The sequence below is a fragment of the Calonectris borealis genome, chromosome 17 (genome assembly GCF_964195595.1).
Source record: "Calonectris borealis chromosome 17, bCalBor7.hap1.2, whole genome shotgun sequence".
NCBI classification, from domain to species: domain Eukaryota; kingdom Metazoa; phylum Chordata; class Aves; order Procellariiformes; family Procellariidae; genus Calonectris; species Calonectris borealis.
In genome coordinates this window covers 3,137,614-3,161,511 of record NC_134328.1, presented here as the reverse complement: position 1 = coordinate 3,161,511, position 23,898 = coordinate 3,137,614, and the positions used below count along the sequence as shown (strand labels likewise).

Genomic DNA, 23,898 nt, shown 5'->3' with positions numbered 1-23,898 from the left:
ATGCATGCTGGCACAGGGAGGCTGCGCTGGGCGACGAGGACCCCCCCGGTGTGAGGGAGAAGAGGTGCAGGATTGTTTAATTTTGAGGTGGGTTTTTTTTTTTCCAAAAAGCAAACATGCAAAACTGGTCAGAGAGCTGTTTGCCAAAGTGGCTGCTTTGGAGCGCGTTTCTACTGGTTGGGGAGCAGGGCTGGAGGTGAAACCTCAGCACCCCATGCTGGCGAGGTGCGTGTGGGCATGCCTGGGGAGTATCGAGGGCATCTTAAATGGGGGCAAAGCAAAGCAAACAGGCAGAAATACTTTGAGGAAGCATCTTCAGGCACGAGGGGTGAGAAGATGCGGTCAAGAGACCGGGAGGGTGAACACCCCCAGCTCGGGGCCGTACCCTGCCTCTTCCCCGCGGCGGCTCGGGGCCGTGCAGAGCAGCGTGGGAGCCTTGCGTGACTTCCCCCCTGCCTCTCATCTTCACCCTCGCAACTGTACTTCGTGTGCTGGGCGGGGAAATGCTTGTCTGCGACTGTCACTAAGCGTTACCACCTTCTCTTTGTACAGTTGCTGGTGAGAAGAGGGTGCCAGTGATGCCCGGATCGCCCGTGGAAGTGAAGATACAGTCCAGGTCCTCTCCTCCCAACATGCCGCCACTGCCCCCCGTGAACCCCGGCGGCCCCCGGCCGGTGTCCTTCACCCCGACTGCACGTAAGACCCCAGTAACGCTGCTTTTCCCGGGGACCAGCTCTAGCCAGGAGGAAAGGCTTTGCTTGTAGAAGTCACCAGGGATGTCTCAGCCATCGGCCAGGGCTGCTCACCAGCACGGCAAGCGTTAGCCGTGCTGCACAGCTGTGAGGAAGGGGGGACTGGGGCTTTCCTGCTGTTCTGCTACATATGTAGGATGTATAACAGGGTCTGTAATGCCCCCCTAACCCCCTGCCTGCTCCTGCCTTGCTCCCGGTGCTGCCTTGAGTCCTTTTCTTTGCAGGTGCAGCCTTGATTTCTGCCATAAACTCCTTAAGAAATTCAAGTCTCGTAACAGGTTGGCTTCAAACAAGCCAAGAGCTGGGCTTTTCACTATATCTTTTGGAGGAGTTAATTCCCGTCTGCTGTATCTCACTTTGCAGACAGCATTTCTGCAGCTGAGATTAGAAAGTTTTCCTCTTTTTAATTTCCCAGCATCGGAAATTCCTTGCTGTCTATCCAGGTTCTCTTCATAATCTTTCCTGTTAAGCCACGGTCGATCCTGGTCCTGCCCAGCCATAGTGTAGCCTCGCACCCACTTCTTCTAGCAGGGTGTTGCTCAGAGGTGCCTCCACGGACAGGATGGACGTACAGCCTTTTCTTATAGCCTAGAAAGAGTCTTTTTTTTCTCCCTTAGCCAACATATAAGCCATTTAATGTCTTTTAAAAAGCATCATTCTGGAGCAAAGCTGCTTTAGTTTGTTGGGCATGGAGTTATCTGACCGCTGCATGTGGCACGTACATATTTTCCAGGCCCTCCTCACCTTTTTTTCCCCCGCGCTGAGCGTCTCCCTAGCTGGTTCTGCATTGCTTTGCTGTCCATGACGGTGTCTGGGATATCTCACAGTTTCACGCTGGCAGTGGATTTTGGAGATTTACAGTCAGGACACACGCTAATGTATTGTGTGATGCTGGCAATAGCACTAAGCACCGGGTTATCCCGCCAGACACGTTGTCCCCATTTTTATGCGCTGAGGGGTTTTTAATGGCTCTCCTTTTGCTCAGGCAGAAAAAGACCATTAGCAAAGTGACAGAAATTAATTTTTCCAGTGAGGTTGCTTGGCACACTGTTAAGGGCCAAGGAGCCTGAATCTGGTGATTGCAGATGACTTAATTGCCTCTTTCCAAGATAGATGAGAGATGCAACCTGTGGTGAAGTTCATTCTTGATTTTTTACTTCTCAGTTGCACCAAAGGGTCTTGGTCAGAGTCAGCGGGTGTGTGTCCTGCCCCGTAAAAGCCCATGACTTGGGCAGGCGAGGAGGAGCACGTTGGAGGAAGGCCATGCCTGCCTGTGGATCGCTAACAAAAGGGTTGGAGAAGCAGCAAAAGCCTTCAACTATTGAGGACGTAAGGCAGAATTTAACAGAGTAGGGCTAGATGATGACTTTTGTGTTCCCAGGAATTTAGCATCTTCCTCTCCCTAAACCAGTAACCCCACTGGTCTTGGTACACCACCTCACTTGCTTCAGCGCTGTCTTCTCACCTGGAAATAGAGGTCCCAGCCCGGCTCTGTGGTCTGTGGCGGAGCAGATCCTGGCGACGTGCAGGATCAGATAACTGCCAGCCGCCCTGCGGTAACGCCGTTTGCTGGAGGGTCAGGGAGGGTAAGCCTGAAAACGCAGAGAGCGGTTACGGGGGCTGCGTCTAACGGCAGCCCCGACCCGACCCAGCTCGCTCCGCTTCCGTGGCATCGCCCGAGTCCATCAACGTCCGCCGCTCCCATCCTTGGCAGCCTCTCCCGAGGGTCCCCCGCAGCCCCCGGGGGGGTCGCACAGCCCCTACTTCTGCCGGGGTATAAATAGAGCCTGTTGCTCTCCCTAGTCTTTCATTTTAAAGAATAAGAGGAAGCGAAATAGAGAAGGGGGTAAAGCACCTTGATCGCGGCCGCCGGAGAGCGCGGAGCTGCGCAGTCCTTCGCTGTTTGAGAGGAGCTTCTCTGGGTGGCTTTCCCTCCTATTTATAACACTTTTATTGTGAAATGCTCTTTATGAGTAATTGCCAGAAGCTCACATAGCTCTGCGTTTGCTGGTGCTCCACAGTAGCTAGCCCTGCGGGAACGTGCCATCTCTGCAGGACATCTCTGTTCCTTTGCTGCTTTGGGGAGGTCGGTGTGGACAGGAGTTTTTCAGGTTGCTTTGATCCATAACAAAAGGCATGAGCTTGCTTTGCCTCTTATTGTCTATCCTCTCAATCCTGGCCTTCGCCTTCATTTCATCATCTCTCCGTCTACAAAAGGACATGTCTTTGTTATGCCCCAAAGAGCCTGTCACCCCTTGGTTATCAGGAACCACCTTTGATGGTCTCTTTAGCCTTATCTTTCCCTTGCATCTTAACTGACTCTGGTTAATCTTCTCGGGTTCCCTCCTGTGCTCACCAGGCAGGTCCAGGTGCGTGGAGCCTTTCCAGCCTCCGACCCTGGCGTGCCCCAGAGCGGTTTAACTGTTCAACTACCTCCTGCCGCCTTCTCCGAAAAACCCTCACTGGGGTCATGAGGATTTGGTATGATTCTCGCGAAGCTGCAGTGGAAGTTTTGGCATCTTTTTTTTTTTTTTTTTTTTTTCAAGTTGCTGCTCCATCACAGCACGCACCTTCCCCTGCCCCACGTGCAAGGGGCAGCTCTGCCGGGTGGCTTCAGCGCTTCTCCTCTGAACGCCGTCGTTTGAAACGGTTTTTATAGTTTGTGGCCTTCTCTTCAGCGCTTGCATCCATAAGGCGTTCAGGGCTGGGCTTTTAAGGATAACCCAGTGGATCAGCTAAAACTATATTTACGATGATGTACTTTTCATCTCTAAAATTCTGGGTTTATACTGAGTTGGGGCCCCAGCACACAGCTGCTTTGCAGACAGGGCTCTAGATTGCACAACGGCGGCGCGGGGATGTCAACAATTTATTCTAATCCCTTGCCGAGTTCCCAAACTTCCAGCCTTTCAGTCTGTTTCGACATGCTCGCCGCTTACAGGAGGCAAAGTCGCAGATGGGACCAGGTTGGAAAAAACAACTGTGTTTGCGAAACTCCCTGTAAATCCCCGGGGAGGCACGGCGGGCGGGTGCTGCGGGGCAGGATGCTGCCAGCCCTCCTCGGGGTGAGCTGGAGGCACCTGAGCTGCGGTATCTGCTACTGGGACCCTGGCTGTAATGAGCACTGGGGACTTATTGTAAATGATGCGGCTGGGAAGGATCGTTGGATTGTCTGGTGTAATTTTCTGCCTGACGCAGGCCAGAAAACGCTGATCGGTAATTCTTGCCGAGGGCTGTAAACTTTGAGCTAAAGCACATTTAATTCCTCGGGCTTGAGTGTACGGCACAGCTCGGTCTGCCGCAGCGGCAGCTTTATGCAGCCTGACCCCGTGTCCCCCGGGCTGCCTCAGATGCAAATAGAGGTGTGCCTGCTCTGCTGAGCCCTAATTCTGTTGGTGTTTGATGGCCCTGGGTATGAAGCTTGCTGAGCGGAGGAGAGAAATGGCAGGGAAGTCACTGGCTGTGGTGTAAATCACACCTGAGCAATCCCGTAAGGAAAACTCCTGCAGATGCCTTGGCTGGGCGCCTGGTTCTCACGTGCTGGGGCTGCAGAGCATCCCCCCGAGCTCAGGGGAAGGCTGAGGAGAAGGCACACATGTTGCCGGTGACCGGCTCCATCGCTGGGTGCCCTCTGGCATGGCGTGCGGGCTCTGCTCTGGCCATAGCCCTTCTTCTGGTTCTTGCCCTGTTTGCTAGCAGCAATTAACCGTCAGCAGCAGGCTCTTGGGTGGAAGATGGATCCTCTTAAACACCAGACCCCAGGGACGTGCCCATCTGAGGCTCAGTATTGCTTCTGTCTCCCATTTGCAGTGCCCAACGGAATAAACCATTCACCCCCGACGCTGAATGGGGCACCATCCCCACCCCAGAGGTTTAGCAACGGTCCTTCCTCCTCCTCCTCCTCCTCGCTGACGAACCAGCAGCTCCCAGCCACATGCGGTGCCCGGCAGCTCAGCAAGCTGAAGCGCTTCCTCACCACCCTGCAGCAGTTTGGCAACGACATTTCGCCAGAGATCGGGGAGAAGGTCCGGACCCTCGTCCTGGCGTTAGTGGTAAGCCCCTCACACCGGCCCGGGCCGCCTTGCTTTTGCCAGATCACTTTGGCGATGGGATCCTGGCAGCCAGTGCGTACCCACGTTACACAATATTATCTGTTTGCGTCTTTACAAGCAGAGCTGTTGACTGAGCAAGAATCTCTAATGTTTATGCTTTCTGGTAAACTTGCTGACTTCTTTTTTTCTTGTCTTTGGTGGGTTTTAAAAAGCTGTTTGTCCAGTGGCTTTGACGTGAGCTTGTGTGCAGCTAAACTTAAGGAAACCTGGAAGGATTTGGACAAAGCTTTTCTATAAAGGCCACAGGTCTGGTGCCGTGGACTATGCTGGGCTGCTTCTTTTCCTCTCGTAAATGAAACTTTCCACACAATTCAGAGGAGCCTGTAGTTTTGTACTAGGGAAGTGTTTTCTTGCGTGTGCAGATTTATGATTGCCTGACCCTGACCACGGATCAGTTTACCTCTGATCTGCTTCCTTACAAAGAATTGCCAGTTCCAGGCCTGACTTCAGTGTGCTCAAACTCAACGCTCGTTGCTCGGCAAGGCAGTGAGGTGTAATGGAAAAAGCAGGGTCTTGTCGCTAGCAGGGACTCACTCTGGAAAGCTGGTAGTCCTTCTTTGCTCTTGAGTGTGTAGGCAATATCATGACACTTCAAAGATTTCATTTATTGATACACGGTGATGTATTTAATGGGCTTTTTTTCCTCTTTATGGGCTGCTCCTGCGTATCTTAAAACAAGCCCACTGTCACAGCAGAGTTAACTATTGCCAAGGTCTGTGGAGGATGGGAAGGCTGCTGTGGCAAAATAGGAGGTCTGGGCTTCTGGTGTGCTGCTGCTGCGTTGCGTGATTGCATATTTGCATCACCAAAGGCATGATTCTTCCAGTCATATTCGTGCCTGTGACAGTCTGAAGGTGCAGCTACAGGAAGGGGCTTGGTAAATAACTAAATAAATACCAATTATTCTGCATTCCCACGCTCGGATTTGGGGTTGGTGGCAGTGCACGCGTGTGCAAACAGTGTGTGTACGCCCTTGTGCCCTTTAGCAGCTGTGAACAGCTGAAAACACCCTTCAAAACCCAAACAAACAGGTCTTGCTGTGGAATTGTATCTAATATTTGCAGGTATACAAACTAATTGGTAGAAATGCTGTGCAAGCCCAGACCTTGGACTGAGACCCTGGAGCGCAGCACCACGCTGCCTGCCCAGCTGCGGTCCCGAGTGGCACCCAGTGCTGCTCCCGAGCTGATCTCTGCTTTTTGGCACGTTTCTTTAGAGGCTCGGCATGCAGCGAAGGTAGCTAGACTGCAGCAGCCTGGAGCATTTCTGCTTCCAGGGTTGGCGTGGGCAGAGCAAACGTCAGTCTGTCCGTGGCCTCGGGGGCTTTCACAGCGCTTGAGCACTGGATGCAAACTGCTGCTGCTGAAGAAGGAAGGCATATATATTTCCATGGGTGTAGGGTAGTACCTTAGCTTGCCCTTTGGGAAAGGAAATGATAAGCTGTCCAGGTTCCTCTGACTGTCGTTCTCACCACTGATCGCGGTCATTGCTGCAGGGATGAACTTTGTACGTGCAGGTTATCAAATGCTGCTTGTCCCAGGGAGCACCCAGCCTGAACAGCCACAGGGGATGCGAGGCTGGGCCAGGGAGGACCGTCCTAGTGGGGTGAGCAGCAGGCTGATGGATGGTGGGTAGCTTAGATGAGGTGAGCTGAAAGGGAGGAAGGAGGAGAGGAAGGTGTGCAACTCTGAGCAGCTGGAATCGCTGTCCAGCTCCCTGCAGCCTGCCCCAGGCCACCTGGCCAGGGTGCAGGAGGTGCCAGCTGGGTCCTGCTGCCTCCCAGAGCCAGTTTCTGCCTCCGGAGCTGGGAGGATGCTGGACCAGGCAGCGCCCGGCTGTGCGCAGTGTTCACCCCTCGCCTAGTGCAGCATTTCTACTCCATTGGCCTGAGTCTTTTTGGCTGCGTTAGGCAGGATCCGATGCAAACGTTGTCAGTCCTGTAGTGGCAGATGCAGTCTCCCTTCCAGTTCTGTTCGTTTGGAGCCGTTTCCCACGTGTCTAAAAATAAGAACAAATAGTCATTTCATTTCTTAATTTCTTTTCTCAGAACTCAACGGTGACAATCGAGGAATTTCACTGCAAGCTGCAAGAGGCGACGAACTTCCCCCTCCGGCCGTTTGTGATCCCCTTTCTGAAGGTGACAGGGAGCTGGTGGGACTTGCCGACGTTCTGTGTGCCAGTCTGTGCCGCTTGGCAGTGTGTCGTTGCTGGGAAAGCTCTTGTTTCAAGCACCACAGCAATTTTGTTGAAGTCCAAGACAGACTGCACAGACCGTAGCAGTGGCCATGTGGGACTGGCTTGCGGAAAGCTAATGTTAAAACGAGTGCCACATATGTCTGCTTGTATGTTAGGGATAAAGGAGACAAACCAAGCTCCGTTCGGCAGTTACTGATCCTATAATCTTATTTGCAAATGTTCAGATCTAGAATATTTGAAGGGTTGGCATACGGAGCATGTCTGGGGTGGTTAGGTGCTAGAGTGCTTCCCGTGACACTTGGGTTTTGGGTGCACCGATGTCAGGGCATCCTCAGCTCTTGAGAAAACACGGGTAAATCTGACAGTGCAGACACCAGGAGCTGGAGGATCCTGACTGGGGGCCACAGGCCCTAGGTGTTGTTGCTCTGAGGTGTGATGTGTGCAGAGCCAACCTTCTGCGAATGGCTGGAAACGCCTGCCCGCAGCCTGCGTAAACCAGACCCGCGCTTGTTTTCCAGGCCAACCTCCCGCTGCTGCAGAGAGAGCTGCTGCACTGCGCCCGGGCTGCCAAGCAGACGCCTTCCCAGTACCTGGCGCAGCACGAGCACATCCTGCTGAACACAAACACCACGTCCCCTGCTGACTCCTCCGAGCTGCTGATCGAGGTGAACGGGAATGGGAAGAGGCACAGTCCGGACAGGTAAAAAACAGCTTTTGTCGTTCTACCAAGTTCTTGAAGTTGTGACTTCTGTTTCAACTTTGCTGCTGTGAAAGCTTCAAGCAGCATCCAGGGCTAAACCGTAGGATCTTATCGCTCCCAACAACTCTTCTGGCTGTTAGTAAGACACCGACGATTGCTCCTCCTGCACTGCAAATTCAGGTTGGGATCCTCTTCCAGGCAGGTTCCAAGGCAGAGGGACTTGTTGGGTAGCACTGAAGAGCCTGAGCTGGAAGCTGAGCGTTCTCCGCCGCCCCAGGCGGCGAGCGGAGGCACTGTCAGGGCTGGGAAGGATGCGGTTCATTTTCACCACTTTTTATTCCAAGTTAAAAGTTGTTATGTAATTATGTGGAGCATGCCTCAAATTTATCAGAACTGTGAAATTTTAATTTGGTCATGCTCAGAAAGATGAATCACAACACTCGGGCATCTTGAACTTTTTCTTTGACGAGGTCATTTTGTGGATTTGTTCACAAGTTGAGCATGTTCGGTTTAGCTCCCTGCCCTCACCTCCCAGTAAAATTATCGCTGCCCAAACTCCGCTGACTCGAAATCTTCCCCTCTCCGAGTACGTTTATGCGGTGCTAACGAATCCCCCTCTCTGCCGGTGTGGTTGCAGAAGGGAAGACAGCAGCTTTGAGAGGGAGCCGCTGCCGTCGGAGCCTCCGGCCAAGAGGGTGTGCACCATCAGCCCCGCGCCCCGGCACAGCCCTGCCCTGACAATCCCCCTGATGAACCCTGCGGGACAGTTCCACCCCACCCCACCGCCCCTCCAGCACTACACCTTGGAAGATATCGCGACCTCCCACCTCTACAGGGACCCCAGCAAGATGCTGGAGCACCGAGAGATTCGGGACAGGCACGGCGGTCTTGGTGAGAAAGCCTGGAGGGCTTTTAGTCGTAGGAGCTTTGAGGTCCAGCGGTTGAGCTTCAGCATTGGTCCCTGCGTGGCACCAATGCCGTGTAATGCTGGGCATGTCCTCAGCAGAGTTTTTGCAGGGAATTCAAAGAAAACAACTGACCATGGGAGGTTAAAAACGGGAAGATTGAGAGTTTGTATTTCCCTATATACATGTAAAGGCTGGAGCCACCGAGGATGAGGAGGAAGGACCCGGTGTGTGAGTTGAGTATAGCCAACCCAGCAGGCAAGAGTGGAGGGCAGGGGAATAGAAATGAACTTTTCCAAGATCACGAAAGCAGGAGAGCAGAGCCTGTCCCCCGCCCCGTTTCTCCCCAGGGGTGTGTGGGAGGTGCATGCTGTGTTCCCAGCCGGGCAGCCTGAATCACAAGCTCTGAGCTCCTGTGGGTTCAAAATAAGGGAGCCAGCTCCCCAAGCGGGTCAGATCCAGACCCGTGAGTGGATTTGGCACTTCTGAGACAGTCACACAGACAAGGAAAAAAGCGCTGGCATGGAATCGCCCCTGTAGAGCCACCTCCTTGAGATGTGTTTTAAAATCCCAGCTATATGTAGCTGGAAATACAGCTCTTTATTATTGCTTCGAGGCCACCTTCCCTCTCCAACACTGAAAGCACTTGGTCCATCTAATCACTCTTCTGGCTGTGGTTTGTTGCAGGTTTGAATGGGGGATACCAGGACGAGCTGGTGGACCACCGCTTAACGGAGAGAGAGTGGGCTGACGAGTGGAAGCATCTCGATCACGTAAGGAATGGCAGGAGGTGTGAGAAGCTCTGTGAGAAGCAGCAACCCAGTGCTCCACCTGCTCCAATTTGTTATTTTCTTCTTGTTGATACCGTATCCAGGCTTTCCTTGTAGAGGAACAAGCCACCACAAGAAGATGGATGGTGGGGAGGGCAGATAGGAGCAGTAGCACTTTCCTGGCAGGTTTTCTCTGCCCATGGTCAGTGGAAGCCCAAATCACTTTGCACGAAGTGTCTGGAGCTGGGGAGCTTCTCCTGCAGAGCACGGCCATGTGCTGCCCTGGCTAGCTGAGCAACCAAACCCAACCTTGTCCCTGCACGGGTCTTTTCTGCAGCAGCCCAGGCCAGCACTGTACCACCAAGCGTGCAGATGTGCTACGTGCAGCAAGGATGTGGAGTTTACAGAATAAGTAAACCCATCATTATTTTTGAAAGACTTTTTTTTCCTAGGTTGCCAGCCTTTTATGGGCCTCAACTAGGTACTAACAGCAAGACTTGGTACTTTGGCAGACTTTCTGCAGTCTGTTTTTTCCCTCTGAGCAAGGCTGCTCATCCAAGCACTTCACTGGAGTGTTTCCCTCAAAGAGATGGGATTGAAATTCAATTTTGATCACAAATGCAGAGAGACCCCATGCTTGCTTATGCTCTAAAGCTGATGTTTTGGGGGGGTGGGGGGTGGAGTAGAGGCCCCGTAGCTGAGTATTAGCGAGTTGGGATGTGGCTATGCAGAGCTGGCACCAGGATGAGAGTCATCCTTGCATGGACACCCTATTCCCAGAGGAAAGTGGTTTTTTTCCACCTCCCCCTTTAGAAGCCTGGCCCTAAACCTCTTACGGTGACCAAAGCCCCATGGTGCAGGTGTGATCGCCTCCTTCCCAGCTGGTGCTGCTCAGCATCGCTGCTGCACGTGCGGGTACGGGACCCAGTCTTACTTGTCTGTTTGAATACTGCGTCACCTGAAGTGCTCAGAGCCTGTTCGTGTGAAATGACCTCGTGTTTCATCTTTCTGGGGTGGTCCCTCCGAGGAGAAATTTGGGCGATGACCTCATGAGCGGGCAGCAAGACTGAAAATGCGTTCCTCCCTGCAGGCACTGAACTGCATCATGGAGATGGTGGAGAAAACCCGGCGCTCGATGGCCGTGCTGCGGCGCTGCCAGGAGGCCGACCGGGAAGAGCTCAACTACTGGAAGAGGCGGTGCAGTGAGACGGCCGAGCCGCGGAAGGCGGGCAGCGAGCTCATCTCCAGGCAGCACAGCCCCAGCAGCTCCGACTCCATCGGCAGCGGTGAGCGAGGGGTGGGCGTGCTGTGCCAGGATCTTTCGAAGTAGATGTCTAATTACGACAAAGCTATATTAGGCATAAAGCGATGATAATATATTCAGATTATAATATAAATTAAATACTTAAGCAGTGCATAACTGTTCTCAAAGCTTTGAAGAGGGAAAAGTCGTGGGACACGTGGAAGCTCCTGGCTGAGCTCCTGGAAGCAGCATTTGCTGACGTCTGAAGGCACCTTTGGGCGGCAGCAGCACCTTCTGCTGGTGCCAGGAAAAGAGCATCTTCCTTGTCCCTGAGCCGTGCCGGCTGACCAAACCGAGCCAGGTTCATTCGAAGCTGAGAAACCAGAGGGTGAAAAGCCAGGAGAGGTGGTTGGTTCCACCCCTCTTCCCCTTCCAGACTGTCTTGCCTAAAGGATTTTAAATGTCAAGGTCTACCAATTCTAAAAATACCGAAGGCTGCTGTAAGTGTAAGAGCTACTACCTAAGTTATTAATTCTATTTTTGTATCATGAGTCAACTTAACTTTATTAAAGTTAACTATTTTTACTCTCCAGTATGCAGGAGTTTTGACCCTATACAAAAACCAAGTCTATTTTATGGATTTGGATGTAATTCTAATTTCCATCCAAACAAATATGCTGCAAATCAAATGCTGAGAAAAAAAACCCTGATCATTCGATACTAAAAAATGGATGTTTTCTAACAACAAGAATAAATGCCAAACTAAAAATCTCAATTCTCAATATTCAGCTTGTTCATATGCAAAATAAAGAGTGAATCCTCCTGCATGTCAAAAAGAACCATCCAAATCGGAGCCCAGCCCAGATTTAGCTGCAATTGAACAAGTTTCGATAGTTCCCAAGAACGAGTATTTCCTGGGAAAACAGTAACAAGTACACAAGCAGAAGGAACTGAAATAGAATATATTAATCCGAGTTTCCTGGAAACGAAGCGCCCATGGCTCCAGCCGTAACTGCAGAGCAGCGTGCGGCGAGCCTGCAGGATGGCTGGGCGTGTGTGACGACCTGATGAGCACAGCCAGCTTTTAGCCCTTCTATATTTAAGTATATCATGACTAATATACTTACAGCCCCATGTTAAAGGTGATATAATTTAATTTTTTTTAATAAATTGGGAATGCTGTTGATGCTTTCTCCCTTCGTGGGACCTAGGGCTAATTTTCAAGCTCCATTGCTGTTGTGAGAAGGTGCAGTTAAACATCAAGAAGCATCCCCAGGTGTGCCGCAGGCTTAAATAACCTCACCGCCTTCCTGGAGTGCTTTGGTTCTCCCACCAGCCTTTGACATGAATCAGTTTTTGGTTTGACCCTTCAGAAAGTTACTCTGAAGCCTTAAAAAAAGGGATGCAGGTAGAACACAGGATGAGGCTTCTGAAAAGCTTCTCTGCGTGACTGCAGTCTGTGTTTAGGTCCCCATCTGTCACGTGGGCTCTTCACAGGCTTATGGGTGCTGGGGAATGTATACACCTCTCGCCGTTAGAGGTCTTGCAGGACAGTTTGTCCATCGATTCAAGCCTTTGAATTGCCCCTGGGAGTGGAAAGTGCTGCGTTTAATGTAAACTGCTGGTCGTATAGATTGATGCTCAAAGTCGCTGGACAGTGCAGATGTTTGATAGCATATATTTATGAGCATCGCCTGTTGTTACAGAGTACCAGGAGATGGAAATGGGTTATACAGTGTCATAAATTATGCAAGGCACTAATTAAATGTTGTAATTTATCATCTGAGTGTTTGATGAATGGCTTTAACTGTAGGAATCCTCTGCTTTGAATTTTAGCTGGTTAATTCTACCCTGCCCCACGATGTACCGAGGTACCACTGGGCACTTAAAGCAGCCGTTGGGTGAGACGAGGCTTTGCCAACCTCTCCCTGTGTCCCTTATTCCAACAGATTCATTGCGGGAGTTCAGCAGCAGGTCGGGAACGGGCTACGTCACTGAAGAGATATGGAAAAAAGCTGGTAAGTGTTTGCTAGTAACCTCGGCGAGAGATTCTGCTGGCTTGGTTGAGGTAAATACAGATTTGCTCTGCAGAAAGAGGAGAAGCCCAGCTGCAGGCACGCCCCAGGATGTGCACATCTGGCTACCAACGCCCCCAGCCTGGGTTTTCCAAAGGGCTCTGCTCCTCCTGTACGATGCCAGTGGGGATCCCGTGGGGCTGAGCCTGGCCTCGCCGCTCCCCGGAGCGGTCGTGATGCTGACCGTGACCCGCAGGCGTCCCAGCCGCAGGGAACACGCCGCTGCATCTCGACGTCTCTCGGAGGCTCACCCCGCTCCTCGGGCGGGTGGGTGAAGCTGCTCTTTTCTTCCAGAAGAAGCCGTGAACGAGGTGAAGCGCCAGGCCATGTCGGAGGTGCAGAAGGCGGTGGCGGAGGCCGAGCAGAAGGCGTTTGAGATGATTGCCTCCGAGAGGGCTCGGATGGAGCAGACCATCGCAGATGCCAAGCGCCAGGCCACCGAGGATGCTTTCTTAGTGATAAACGAACAGGAGGAGTCTACAGAGGTAAGGTGCCAGGGGACATCCCAGGAGGGGACTCTCAAAGACTCACAAAGTCTCCAGGTCCTGCCCGGCAGTGACTCGGAGGCTGCAGGTCCCCCATCCCTTTTCCTTTTAGAAGTCTCTCTCCAATCAATAACTAAAGGGATGCTCTGATACCGTAAAAAAACCCTTTTGCTTTTGATTTTGCTGGCAGGGGAATCGGGTGTCTGCGGCATCCGCGAGTGCACAACAGCCCCGTGAAAGCAGCACTGGGCACCGTGAGCTGGACCCAGTGTAACCACCAGGGATTTCTTGGGATTGAGGGAGGTGTGGAAGCAAAGGGAAAGGGATGCTGGTGGATGCAGCTCTCCATTTAGCTCAGAAATCTGCTGTTGCGGGGTACTTGATCTGTGCAGAAAAGGAATTGCTGCTTGTGGGCTTTAAAATAGCGCAGGATAGAAACTAGGCTGCAGGTGAAGCTACATGTACCTGATGGTCTGTACCACACCCTGTGTCGGTGCAGACCAGCCTGGGGCATATACATTGTCGTGGATGTTGTTGTTTTGCTGGCTCCCGAAACACGGGCCCGGGCAGTGCGTGGTCACCTCGTTTCCAGAAACAGGCTCCCCACATCCCTTGCTACGCCGCTCCCATACGTTCGGGGATAGGTGGGAAGCGGCTGTGCGGGCTGGCTGTCCCTGCGTTACGGAACCTCGTAACACCTAATGAGACGTTTGCACGTTGGAAAAGAAGGGATGACTCTTAGTTTGTGATAGCCAGCAGCACCTGCTGAATGGGTGTCTCTTAGAGAATTTCTTTCTACTCCTCAATCATTAATTACCTTCACTGTTGCTTAACTGGAAGCTCACTTCTTTAAGCTTTGGAGATCTCAGCTGGACTGGGCAATTGCATGGCTGATTCCTGCACCGCCACGTCCCATCCACGTGTAGTTTGGTTCTTGTTTTAATTTCTCTGCGCGAATGCAAGAGGAGAGGCTTTGTTTCTGCCGAGCAAAAATCTGATGGGAACGTGAAGTTCATGTCTGCTGGGACTGTGCGGGCAGAAGTCCCGTTTCCCTCCTCCTGGGGGGTTTCTGTCCGCGCTGCTGACCGGGGCTCGGGGAGGTCTGGTGCCGGGGTCCCTGTGCACGGCAGGAACCATGTAAATAGGAGGTGGCGTTACAGAGAAGTACGTCTGTACTATTTCCTGATTAAATCGCTGAAGGACGAATGCCCCAGTCAGTAAACAGATGATGGGAGTGGGTGGAACTGCTCAGGAAGCTGTGGAAGAAATGAGACAAGTAATGATTTCTCCGTGGGGGAATACCAGAGGAGTGTCCTCCTCCTCCGTCCATCCCGGGGAGCAGCACGGGACCTCGGGAGCAGCCGAGCATCCCATCTCCCCAGCACCCAGAGCTCTTCTCTAAAGGCCACGTTGAAAAGCTGTCACGTATTCTGGCACACGGTGTAACCTTTGACATATGGTTTAAAAACACCACTTGAAGTGTAAACAGCTGTAAAGCAGTGATGGGGTTTTCCAAGAGTTACCGCAGGCTTCGGTGGTTTTTTTTTTCGGTCGCGAGTCCTGCTTCTCTCGGGAGACCGAGGAGCCTGGGCGACGCGCTGGCTCTGGAGCAGCTCACTCCCGACCAGCTCGCTTTGGCACTTCCCTGCTAGCCCGTAAATCGTCGACAGGAGCTGCTGGCTCTGGTGCAGACCCCGGGAGCGGGGAATCTCGCTGCCCTTCCCTGCCACAGACCTGTCCAATGCAGGTCAGCATCTCCCACCACCCCGCTTTCCTGCTTTCGACACCTTTTTGCTTGTGGTCGCAGAAGCGGTGGCCAGCGAAAGGTGCCCTGTTAGGCAGGATTAGAGGCAGGCGGCCTCCGGCGGGGGCTGCTTTTCCGCAGCTGAACTTGCCCTCCCCAGTATGCGATTGCTAACGCGCGAGTCCAGCTGCAGGAAAGCTAATCCGCCTGCTCCCCTCCTCGGAGCAGCTGCAGCCGCAGCTCCCGGCGCTGGCCCCTTGCCCCTGCGATCATAAGGAAGCGGTGGCACGCTGTAAGCCCACCAGCTGACGCTTCTCCCAGCGGCCAGAGGGGCTTTGCTCCGCTTCCAGATTGAAGCTCGGGCTCTGGCAGTGCTTCCACCTGGCTGGGAGGCTTTCAAATGAGCTTTTTCTTTTCCAAATTAGCCTGCTCCGACCTCTTGTGCAGCTAGGCAGGGTGCAAAGCAAATGGTGCCTGTGCAGCACGCTGTAATCCCTGCAGAGAGCACTTGGCTGGGAGTGATACCAAAATAGAGCTGCTTAAAACAGGAAATAAAAAGACCGAATAGCAGCATCTGCAGCGTGTTTTTTAGTCCTTGCCTGCTGTTTCCTCTATGCATTTGGGTGGATGTAGGGGAGAGGATGTGACCGGTGCAGTCTGGCAGGCGGTTTTGGGCAGAGCAGAGGAGTAGGGGTTAGTACCCTCGGCAAAGGGCTGTGAAATAGCAGGAATTAATGGATTGCTCATTTTAATATTACTAAATCTAGGCCAGAGGGGGATGAACCGTCCCCTCCAGAGCTGTTGAGTCAGCACCATCCTGCAGCTCTTGGAAACTAAACCCATTTTAAAGTGTGGCGTCTTTGGCCTTGCAGAGTTGCTGGAACTGCGGTCGCAAAGCCAGCGAGACGTGCAGCGGCTGCAACATCGCCCGGTACTGCGGCTCCTTCTGCCAGCACAAGGACTGGGAGAGGCACCATCGAATCTGCGGCCAAGGCCTGCACGGCCAGAGCAAGCCGCTGGCTCTGCCCACGGGCCGATCGGCAGCCGCCGCCAAGAGCCTCGACGGCGTGCCCAGCCCAGCCCTGGAGAAGACCTCGGCGACCACCTCCCGGTCCTCCACCCCGGCATCCGTGACAGCAATAGACACGAACGGACTCTAAAGGGGAAGTTTTGGTTCAGTCCATTCAGTTAGTTTCCCTGGTTTTTTTTAAGCTGAAAAAAAACCCCACAGCAACTTGTATCACTTGACACATCGTGCCGCCTCCTCAGAGCGCTGACACTCGGGCTTTGCCATCTCGTTCTGCCTTTTCTCTTTTGTGGCTCGTGAAGAACTGGGGCCGGCCCTGCCCGCGGCGCCTCCGGGCCCATCTCTCTGCAGGGGGGTTCCAGAGCCTCATTCGGGACCTGGAGGAGGCCGGGCGCTCGCTCGGGGGGACCTGGACTCGGTGGAGAGCGCTGCCGGCGCACGCGGGAGATGCTGAGCGCCGTCCTCACGGGTCAAACGTGCTCAAGCTCCTTTCCTGAGGTGTCTGAGCCTCCTTCAGCTACCTTTATTCCATAATACGCATCTATTTTTTTTGCCTTGCTCCCCGACAGTGGTGTCTCAGATGGCCGTGCTGGCCGATTGTTGCTGTGAACAGACCGGAGCCGATTTCCCAGCAGGAGCATCTCGTCCTCTAGTGCAACGGCAAAAGCCGAGCCCTCTTCTCTTCTCCTGCCTGCAGGTTGGCAGCTGACGATTGCAGAGAGGGAGGAGAGGATTCGTCTGCTCTAAGCCAAATGGCAGTACCAGGGAAGTACGGACGCTCACTTCTGGGTGGCCTGGTTTTAATCCCGTTCTGTGACGGGACAGCCAGTTGTGTGTTACCCTGGGTGGGACCTTTGCTGGGGGAAAGCGCAGAGCAAATCTGGATTGGTTACGGGCGGTTGTTGCCCTTTCCACCTGGGTACCGTTACTTTGCTATGCAGAAAGCATTTTTTTTTTCACTGCATGGAAGTTGTTGGGTTGAGAGTTACTGCCGTTGCTTTTAACCACAGAGATCCTCACGCGATTGCGATGGGTTATTTATAGTCTGTTCTCTCCACCTGCGTTGGCCAAACTGTTAAAATAAATGCAGGACTTGGTGTCCTACGTCAGTTCTTACCCCCAGCCCCGGGGGGCTCCTGCGGTGCTGCTCCGACGCCGGCTGCGCTCCTCTCCCCGGAGATGCCCGGGGATGCGCAGCCACCACCGCTTCTTCCGGCCTTCGGAGACCGTCCCAAAAATGCAGGCTCCCAGAGTGAGGTCCCGCAGGGACAGCGTGGTCAGCCTGGGGAGAGCCATCGCTCGGAGGGTCCCTGCTGTGGCGTGGAAGGAGGGAGTCAGGGCAGCGCAAACCCTGTAATCGACACCCACCCACAGAAGGGCTGCTTCAGGGCGCAGCCGGCTCTTCTCGGATGCTTCGTGCAGGCGCAGCCCGGGGGAGGGACGGGCACGTGCCCGCCGGGGAGCCGCACCGACTTCCCACGCTGCACACAAATGGACTCTACAAAACCATCTATTCAGCAAAGCCGTGTTTCCGTGACTGTTTTTGTACGATTGCTGGGCTGGAGCCCAATGAGGCGAGTAATTCCCAAATTATTTTTGATCACTTTTTCAATTGGAGGCGAATAATAGAGATGTAACAAATCGTCATTGAGTTTGCAGTGGTGTGGCTGGCTGCTGGCTGCCTGGGGATAAATGAGCGACCCACTGAACCAGCTTTGTCCCTTAGGGAAAGCTCTTTCGGAAGCTGCTGTGGTGGGGTAGAGCGGGGGATTCCTGTGTCTGCAAGGTTTTGTTATGCAAAAAAAGCCACAACGTCGCCTGGTGTTCAAGGCAGCTCTGGAGTGGCAGTTGGGGCTGTCTCACCCGTCCCCCAGGAGACGGGGCCGGGGCCCCGGGCGCAGCAGAGCCCCTCGCACGGACACGGCTCCTGGGAGCCGCGACAGTGCTGGGCTGGTGCAGCCCTGATCGGGGTGGCCCTCGAGCCACCCTGACCTGCAGCAGTGGCCCGGGGAAGGTGTCACCCAGCCCGGCGGTTTTTACCCCAGGAGAGACGGAGGCAGTGGGGTCAGCCCCAAACCGCAGCAGCCCCGTGCTGCGCCCCTCGCAAAGGCCCTGGGAAGCGGCTCTGCCCGTGCCGCTGCGGCAAAGCTTAAAAACGTCCGCTGTGCCCAGGTCTGTAGCACGGAGGAGGACGCCGTGTCGAGTGGGGAAGAGCAGCAAACGCTTCGGGCTTGCGAGAGCGCCTGGGCGGGGGGCTGCCCTTGCACCCCCACTCCTCTCCCGGGAGCGGGGGGGCGGACGGGGCTTTCCTGCCCTAACGGGACACGTGCAAATTCGGAGCTGCCTCAGGTAAATACAGTCCAGTCGCGACGAGCCAATCCTCACTGCGGTCCTGACCGTACACTGTGGGTCAGCGGCGGCCAACTGCCGCCAGGTCGGATGCGGAAAGAAGAGCAGGGCAGGGCTGGAAGAAATGGCTTGTAAATAGATTGTCTTCCATAATTCTCATGCAACTTTGATGGCCGTGTACTAAAATTAACCTCAGTGTAAATGAATGAAATACTAACAGTCATGATTAGAACGATTGCTTCTTTTTTTTTTTTTAAACATGGAATGATAAATGTGAAATTCGGACATGGGAAGACATTGGGTTGAGGTTTCTATTTTTTTTGACATTTAATTCTGTAATAGAAATTTGTTACTTCATTCCTGTGCATAACTTATTTAATGTACTGTATAAAGGAACCCAAACTGTTACAGATGTATTTAGTTTGTTCTACTCAAAAGTAGTCAATAAAAAGACTATATTCATCATACCGCTCCCCCTTCCTCTCTCAGCAGGAGCAGAGGTTTGCTCAGGCTGCCGTCAGGGTTTCTGCGGGAACGCTGCCACGCTGTGGCCTCGGCCAGGGGAGCTGCGGGGGGCGAAAACTGCCTCCCCCGGGGTGGTGATGCTGCTGGGGGGGGCCCAGAGCAAGGCCCGGGAGCAAGTGCAGGCAGAGCTGGCCTTCAGCCCCATACTCAGTAATTTGGGGTTTCTTTGGGTTCGTGTTTAAATATGTTCTTTTTTGAGTTTGGATTTTTGTTTTCAATTTGCACCCAGGACAGCCTGCAAGGTGCTGTGCAGCTGGATTGCAGTGCCAGCCGTGTGCCCCCCAGCCACTTGCACACCTTTGCCTAATCTGAGGATTTCAGTCTCCAGGCTGCCGCAAACACTAATCCAGTAGTTGAGAAATCCAAAACTGGGGGCCAAACCCCACAGTAGTCTGGGGAGGCTGCTGGTGTCCCCTGCAGCTCGCCAAGCTGGCAGCTCAGGAAGCCCAAAGCCAGTGCCCGCTGCAGCTCTGCCACTTGTGGCTGCCCTGGGGGCCCATCTCCAACCCACCTGGGCTGTGCCCTGGCACAGCTCCTCCCTTACCCATGGCCCTGGCACAACTCTGGTCCCGGGGGCATCGTGGCCCTCGGCCTGGCAGAGCCGGGACCTCACAGCTGCCTGGGCAGTGCGCTGGAGCCGCTGCTGCTGCCCCGTGATTGTGGCTTTGGCCAGGGAAATCAGCAGTTATCAATAATTAGGTAAATAATTGGGCGCTGGGAGGATGGGTCCCACACGGGAAGTGGGTCAGGCTACCCGCTCACCCCGTCCCCAGGGGGGCATTTGCTGTTTGGTTGCCTGAGCCTGCCATGGGATGGGGTTTGTCGGTGCCCACCTGAGCTGGCAGCAGTGGCTGCTATTCCCCCTCCTCTGACAAGGAGTTTTCCTGATCCCATCTCCGCAGATCGCTCCCGGCATCAGCCAGGTCACCCTCCCTGCACCCCAAACCCGGGGAGCCCCTGGGAAGCTCCTGCTGGGGCAAAGCAAGCACCCCAAACCCAGCCCCCCCACCCCACCCCTGTTGTGGCCCCACAGTACCGGGGCAAGGGGTGACACCGTGCTGGACGTGCCCAGCTTGTAGGCAGTGTCCCCGGGAAGGAGCTGTACCCACTGCCCCTTCAGACAGATTAACTGCGTTTTTATTACTGCACCCAGGGATTGGGGAAGAAACAGTCAAATTAATGTTTCTGGGGTTGCTGTTGGGAAAAGAGGTTGGGGTGGGGTACCCAGGCAAGCAAGGGTGAGCCAGCTGAACCACACCGGGTGCTGGGGACAGGCAGGGGTGGTATTTTCCAAGCGAGGAGGCATTTGCCTGCGGGCATTCACTGCCCAGCCCGTCCCTGCCGCCCTGCCCAGCCCCGCTGGCCCTTGGTGGCACCTGCTCCACGCTGCTCGCGACAGCGCGTTCTACACCAGCTGAGCGGAGGATCCACTTCTGCGGCACCAGCAAAGAAACCCCGAGCGTGCAACCCACAGACCAGGTGGGCTTTGCTCCACTCCAGCCAAGGGGGCTTCCCCGCTCATCTCGTGCCCCCCGCCACTGACCCCCGTCACCATTAATTGAGCTACAACCTCCTCCTGGCAGCACTGGTGCTAACTCTGGTTTATGTTAATTGAGCGGCAGGACGAAGCAACAGAGCTATTAGCCACGCTCGCCTTCCCCGGGAGGTGTGCAGCGGGTTACTGGGGGGACGTGCACAGCCATGGGCACAGCTGGGGGGAGCACGAGTCCAGTCTCAAAGCCATTGCAACGGCTTGCCAGAAATACTTAATTAAATTTTTTTCTATAAAACACTATTCACAATCCGTACGAGGCGGCCTGGCTCCCTCGGCAGAGCCACTGTTGGCCCAGGGTGGCTCTGGGGGGGGCCGGGCGCAGGGATGCCACAGCTGGCCAGAGCCATGGCCTCCAGCCCATCCCAGCACCCTGTGGAGCCTCGGCCTGTCCTCAGAGCCAGGAGGAAGAGGAGCATGGGGAGGAAGAGGAGCATGGGGAGCAAGAGGAGCTGGGGTGTGAGAGGACGCAGCAACCAGACCAGTGCTCCCCCAAGGGCTAGGCTGCACCCCCGAACGCGGCTCCCACGAGCACTGCTGGGAGTGCCCCGCGCCCCCCAGGCTGTCCTGGTGAGGGGAATAAATAAATTAACATGAAAAGAGCAAAAGGGTAACACACGGCCAGGGACGATGGGCAGGCAGCCCCTGCCAGACCGCGGGAGGGGACGAGGGACAGGGAGGTGACGAACGCGAGCGAAGGCGATGGCTGTGCCGAGTGCTCCGCATCCTTCCGCATGCTGACGGCGTCCTGGAAGCAGCTGCCCGGGGTCAGTTGTTGTTCATGATCCACCAGGAGGCTGGGGAGAGAGAGGGGAAGGGGTCAGGGATGTGCAGTCGGAGTTAAGCAGGGGAGGGGGATTAGGGGTGGCAGAGATGGGGGAATCTGGCCCTGCTCGGGGGCAGCTGAGGCTCTTCTGCAGGTCCCTGGCACCTGGCTCTACAGCACCCACCACCCCGGCCTGGAGATGGGTGATCTGCTTGAGCTGCGGTGACTTCTGCAGGGGAGCACTGGGAATGTGGTCAGTGGGACCAGCAGGTCAGGAGGAGCACCGCCAGGGTGGGATTTAGTCCAAATTAATCTGTGTTTCATGTTATTTTACACAAAACCTGAAAGTGATAGCGAACTGGGGCTTAACTGGGTCTTATCTGTCACCAAGCTCTCCCCGTTCCTCACGTCTTGGTCGGATTTCTATCGGTACCGTGGGGAATGTGCATCTTCCCTGAGCTGGTCTCTCCCCTGCCTCAGCATCACTGAGCTGTGAACCTGGACGCAGCCACTGGGACTGACCCAGGAGGGCCAGTGCTCTGCAGAACAGGTTCAGGGCTTGGGTGAAAAAAAAAAAAAAAAGAGGCATCAGGCGTCCTCTACCCGGGAAGTGCCCCCCGCTGCTTGGCTGTCCCGGCTGGAGAGCATCCCCCAGGCAGAGGAGAGGCCCCGCAGCGCTGCCAGCACACACAGCCAAACCTGCCAGAGGTCTCACTCTGGTTTGAAAAACACAATTTATGTCACCCCCAAGCCAACCTTCTGCTCTGGAGGGAGCCAAGGCTCCTGCACTGCTCCTGCCTTCTCCAGAACACCCAGAGCAGGGACTGTGGGAGTCCCGCAGCCCCCCAGGCCAGCCCTGTGGCCCCGCTCACCTGGGAAGAGCATGGTGGTCAGCAGCTCCGGGGATTCCAGCAAGCTGATGATGGCCCGCTGGAAAGTCTTGCTGCAGCTGGACTGCAAGTGGCTGTAAAACAGCGTGCAGGGTCAGGAGGGTGCAGGGCTTGTGCGCGCCCCGCGGTTGTAGGAGAGTGGCTGTGCCCCGGGATCCCTGCCCACGCACAGGGGACAGGGCTGCTTTTGCACCACCCAGAGCAGGACATCCACTCCCACCCTGCTCCCCAAATCCTTTATCGGGGTGTTCATCCCCTTCCACTGCAAACGGCCCGGGGGGCACTGGCGGAGCTGTCAGCAGCTGTGCAAGAAGGGGGAGCAGTGGGGTCCTGGTGGAGCCCCGAAAGGAAACCCCGCACCCAGAGCATCTGGACCCAGCCCCGCACAAGGAAAGCCTCCAACCTTCTCCACGAAGTCACGTCCTGCCAGAACTCGTAAAGGATGAAGCAGGCCTCATCCGACAGCTTGCAGGCGGACACGCTGCGGGGACAGGAGCGACCCTGAGTCGGAGCCTGGCAAGCTGGCACGGTGTGGCCACGTGGGTCCCGCCAGGCCCGGGAGCGAGGGGCACAGGTCTGCACGTGAGCCCCACCATGAGGCTTTCAAAGAGCCGTTCAGATGCATCCACAATTTGTGGCTACCAGGGCCGGCACACGGCTCCAGGGAATCCCAAACCCAAATTCTTCATGCTTCACAGTTCCTGCAGCCAGGCAGCAGAGGAACTTTACAGCTATTAAACTGGTCCTCGCTGCTGCCCAGAAACCAGTGTGTTAAGTGTTTTATTAAGTATTTCTTAGCACGTCCCTAGCACTGCAGCACACAGCCTGACGAAGGAGCTCATCCTTCCAGCCCTTTGGAGTAGGCATGTGTCATCCCTCACCCTTCACACGGAGAGAAACTGAGGTACGCGTGCAAGGGGCTGAGATCACAGCATGAAACCACAGCTCGCTGCCCCCCGAAGTGATGCTGTTTCGCCAGGCGATGCTTCCCACGCTCCCTCCTGCTGGAGGAACAGACTGGAGCTTTCTCCAGTCCATGGGAAGATGGAGGGGGAAGCAGCAGGGAGGCAAGAGAGCAAGGCTCAGGGTGCAGGGCCTGGGGAACCATCTGCACTCAGCTGCAGAATCATTAATTCCAGCTGCAGATGAACGTTTCCTCCAGCTGCTGCTAAGGGCTGCAGGGAGAGACCAAGCCCTGGGGGGGAAGAGCAAAGCAAGTCACCCGGCAGCTCGGAGGCTGCGTCCCCCTGCGCGGGGGCCGCAACGCGCTTTGCAATTCCCTGGCGTGAACCAGGACAGTGGAGTCTCCTCGGGCTTCGCTCCAGCTTTCCACTCACGTAGAGAGCCTGCCCATGCAACGCTACCCAGTTGTCTACACTAATAGTTCTCATGACAGAAAAGCCCATCAATTCCAAAGAAAAAAAATACCATTCTCTCTGCCACACGTGTCAAAACAAGTATCTTCCTTTTGTTTGGACTGAAAACGCAATTTTGTGCTGTTGGAACTGAAGAGCTGAAAAATGACACTTTAAATGGGAACAGCACGAACATTTCCCACTGAAAGCAGCTTGAAATCTCCCATGGGAGAAGGAAAGCGCCTCTCAAAGAGCAGCTGTGCAATCTCCAGGGACACGCCGGCAGTGGCATGTCACTGAAGTCAGACCTGGGCTCCATCCTCAGTTCCGTCCGGAGCTCCGGAGCGGTGCTGGGGGGCAGAGCCTTGTCTCATCGGGGGTTACCTTCACGTGTTCACGGCCACTCCCCACCAGCACTGCACACACTTTACATGAGGCAACGCTGTGACATG

At 54.7% G+C, this 23,898-nt stretch overlaps 2 protein-coding genes across 4 annotated transcripts in view; one reads left to right on the top strand and one right to left on the bottom strand.

The window, feature by feature from the left end:
• Positions 1 to 18,821, top strand: part of CBFA2T2 (CBFA2/RUNX1 partner transcriptional co-repressor 2) — a 66,288-nt gene extending 47,467 nt beyond the window's left edge. Inside the window, exons 2-11 of one of the 2 annotated variants that reach the window (XM_075166297.1) lie at positions 553 to 696; positions 4,563 to 4,804; positions 6,912 to 7,001; positions 7,579 to 7,760; positions 8,398 to 8,651; positions 9,353 to 9,438; positions 10,526 to 10,721; positions 12,628 to 12,696; positions 13,051 to 13,238; positions 15,855 to 18,821. In XM_075166297.1, the coding sequence (XP_075022398.1) occupies positions 553 to 696; positions 4,563 to 4,804; positions 6,912 to 7,001; positions 7,579 to 7,760; positions 8,398 to 8,651; positions 9,353 to 9,438; positions 10,526 to 10,721; positions 12,628 to 12,696; positions 13,051 to 13,238; positions 15,855 to 16,142 (1,739 nt within the window). In that variant the 3' untranslated portion in view covers positions 16,143 to 18,821. Of the gene's footprint in view, positions 1 to 552; positions 697 to 4,562; positions 4,805 to 6,911; positions 7,002 to 7,578; positions 7,761 to 8,397; positions 8,652 to 9,352; positions 9,439 to 10,525; positions 10,722 to 12,627; positions 12,697 to 13,047; positions 13,239 to 15,854 lie in introns of both variants that reach the window. The other variant, XM_075166296.1, reaches the window with a different exon arrangement.
• Positions 18,822 to 20,459: 1,638 nt separating this feature from the next.
• The window catches only part of NECAB3 (N-terminal EF-hand calcium binding protein 3), a 29,019-nt gene continuing 25,580 nt past the window's right edge, over positions 20,460 to 23,898 (bottom strand). The window contains exons 11-13 of one of the 2 annotated variants that reach the window (XM_075166298.1): positions 22,495 to 22,572; positions 22,074 to 22,165; positions 20,460 to 21,232 (exon numbers count right to left, since the gene is read on the bottom strand). In XM_075166298.1, coding sequence (XP_075022399.1) covers positions 21,204 to 21,232; positions 22,074 to 22,165; positions 22,495 to 22,572 — 199 coding nt within the window. In that variant the 3' untranslated portion in view covers positions 20,460 to 21,203. The remainder of the gene's footprint in view (positions 21,233 to 22,073; positions 22,166 to 22,494; positions 22,573 to 23,898) is intronic. The other variant, XM_075166299.1, reaches the window with a different exon arrangement.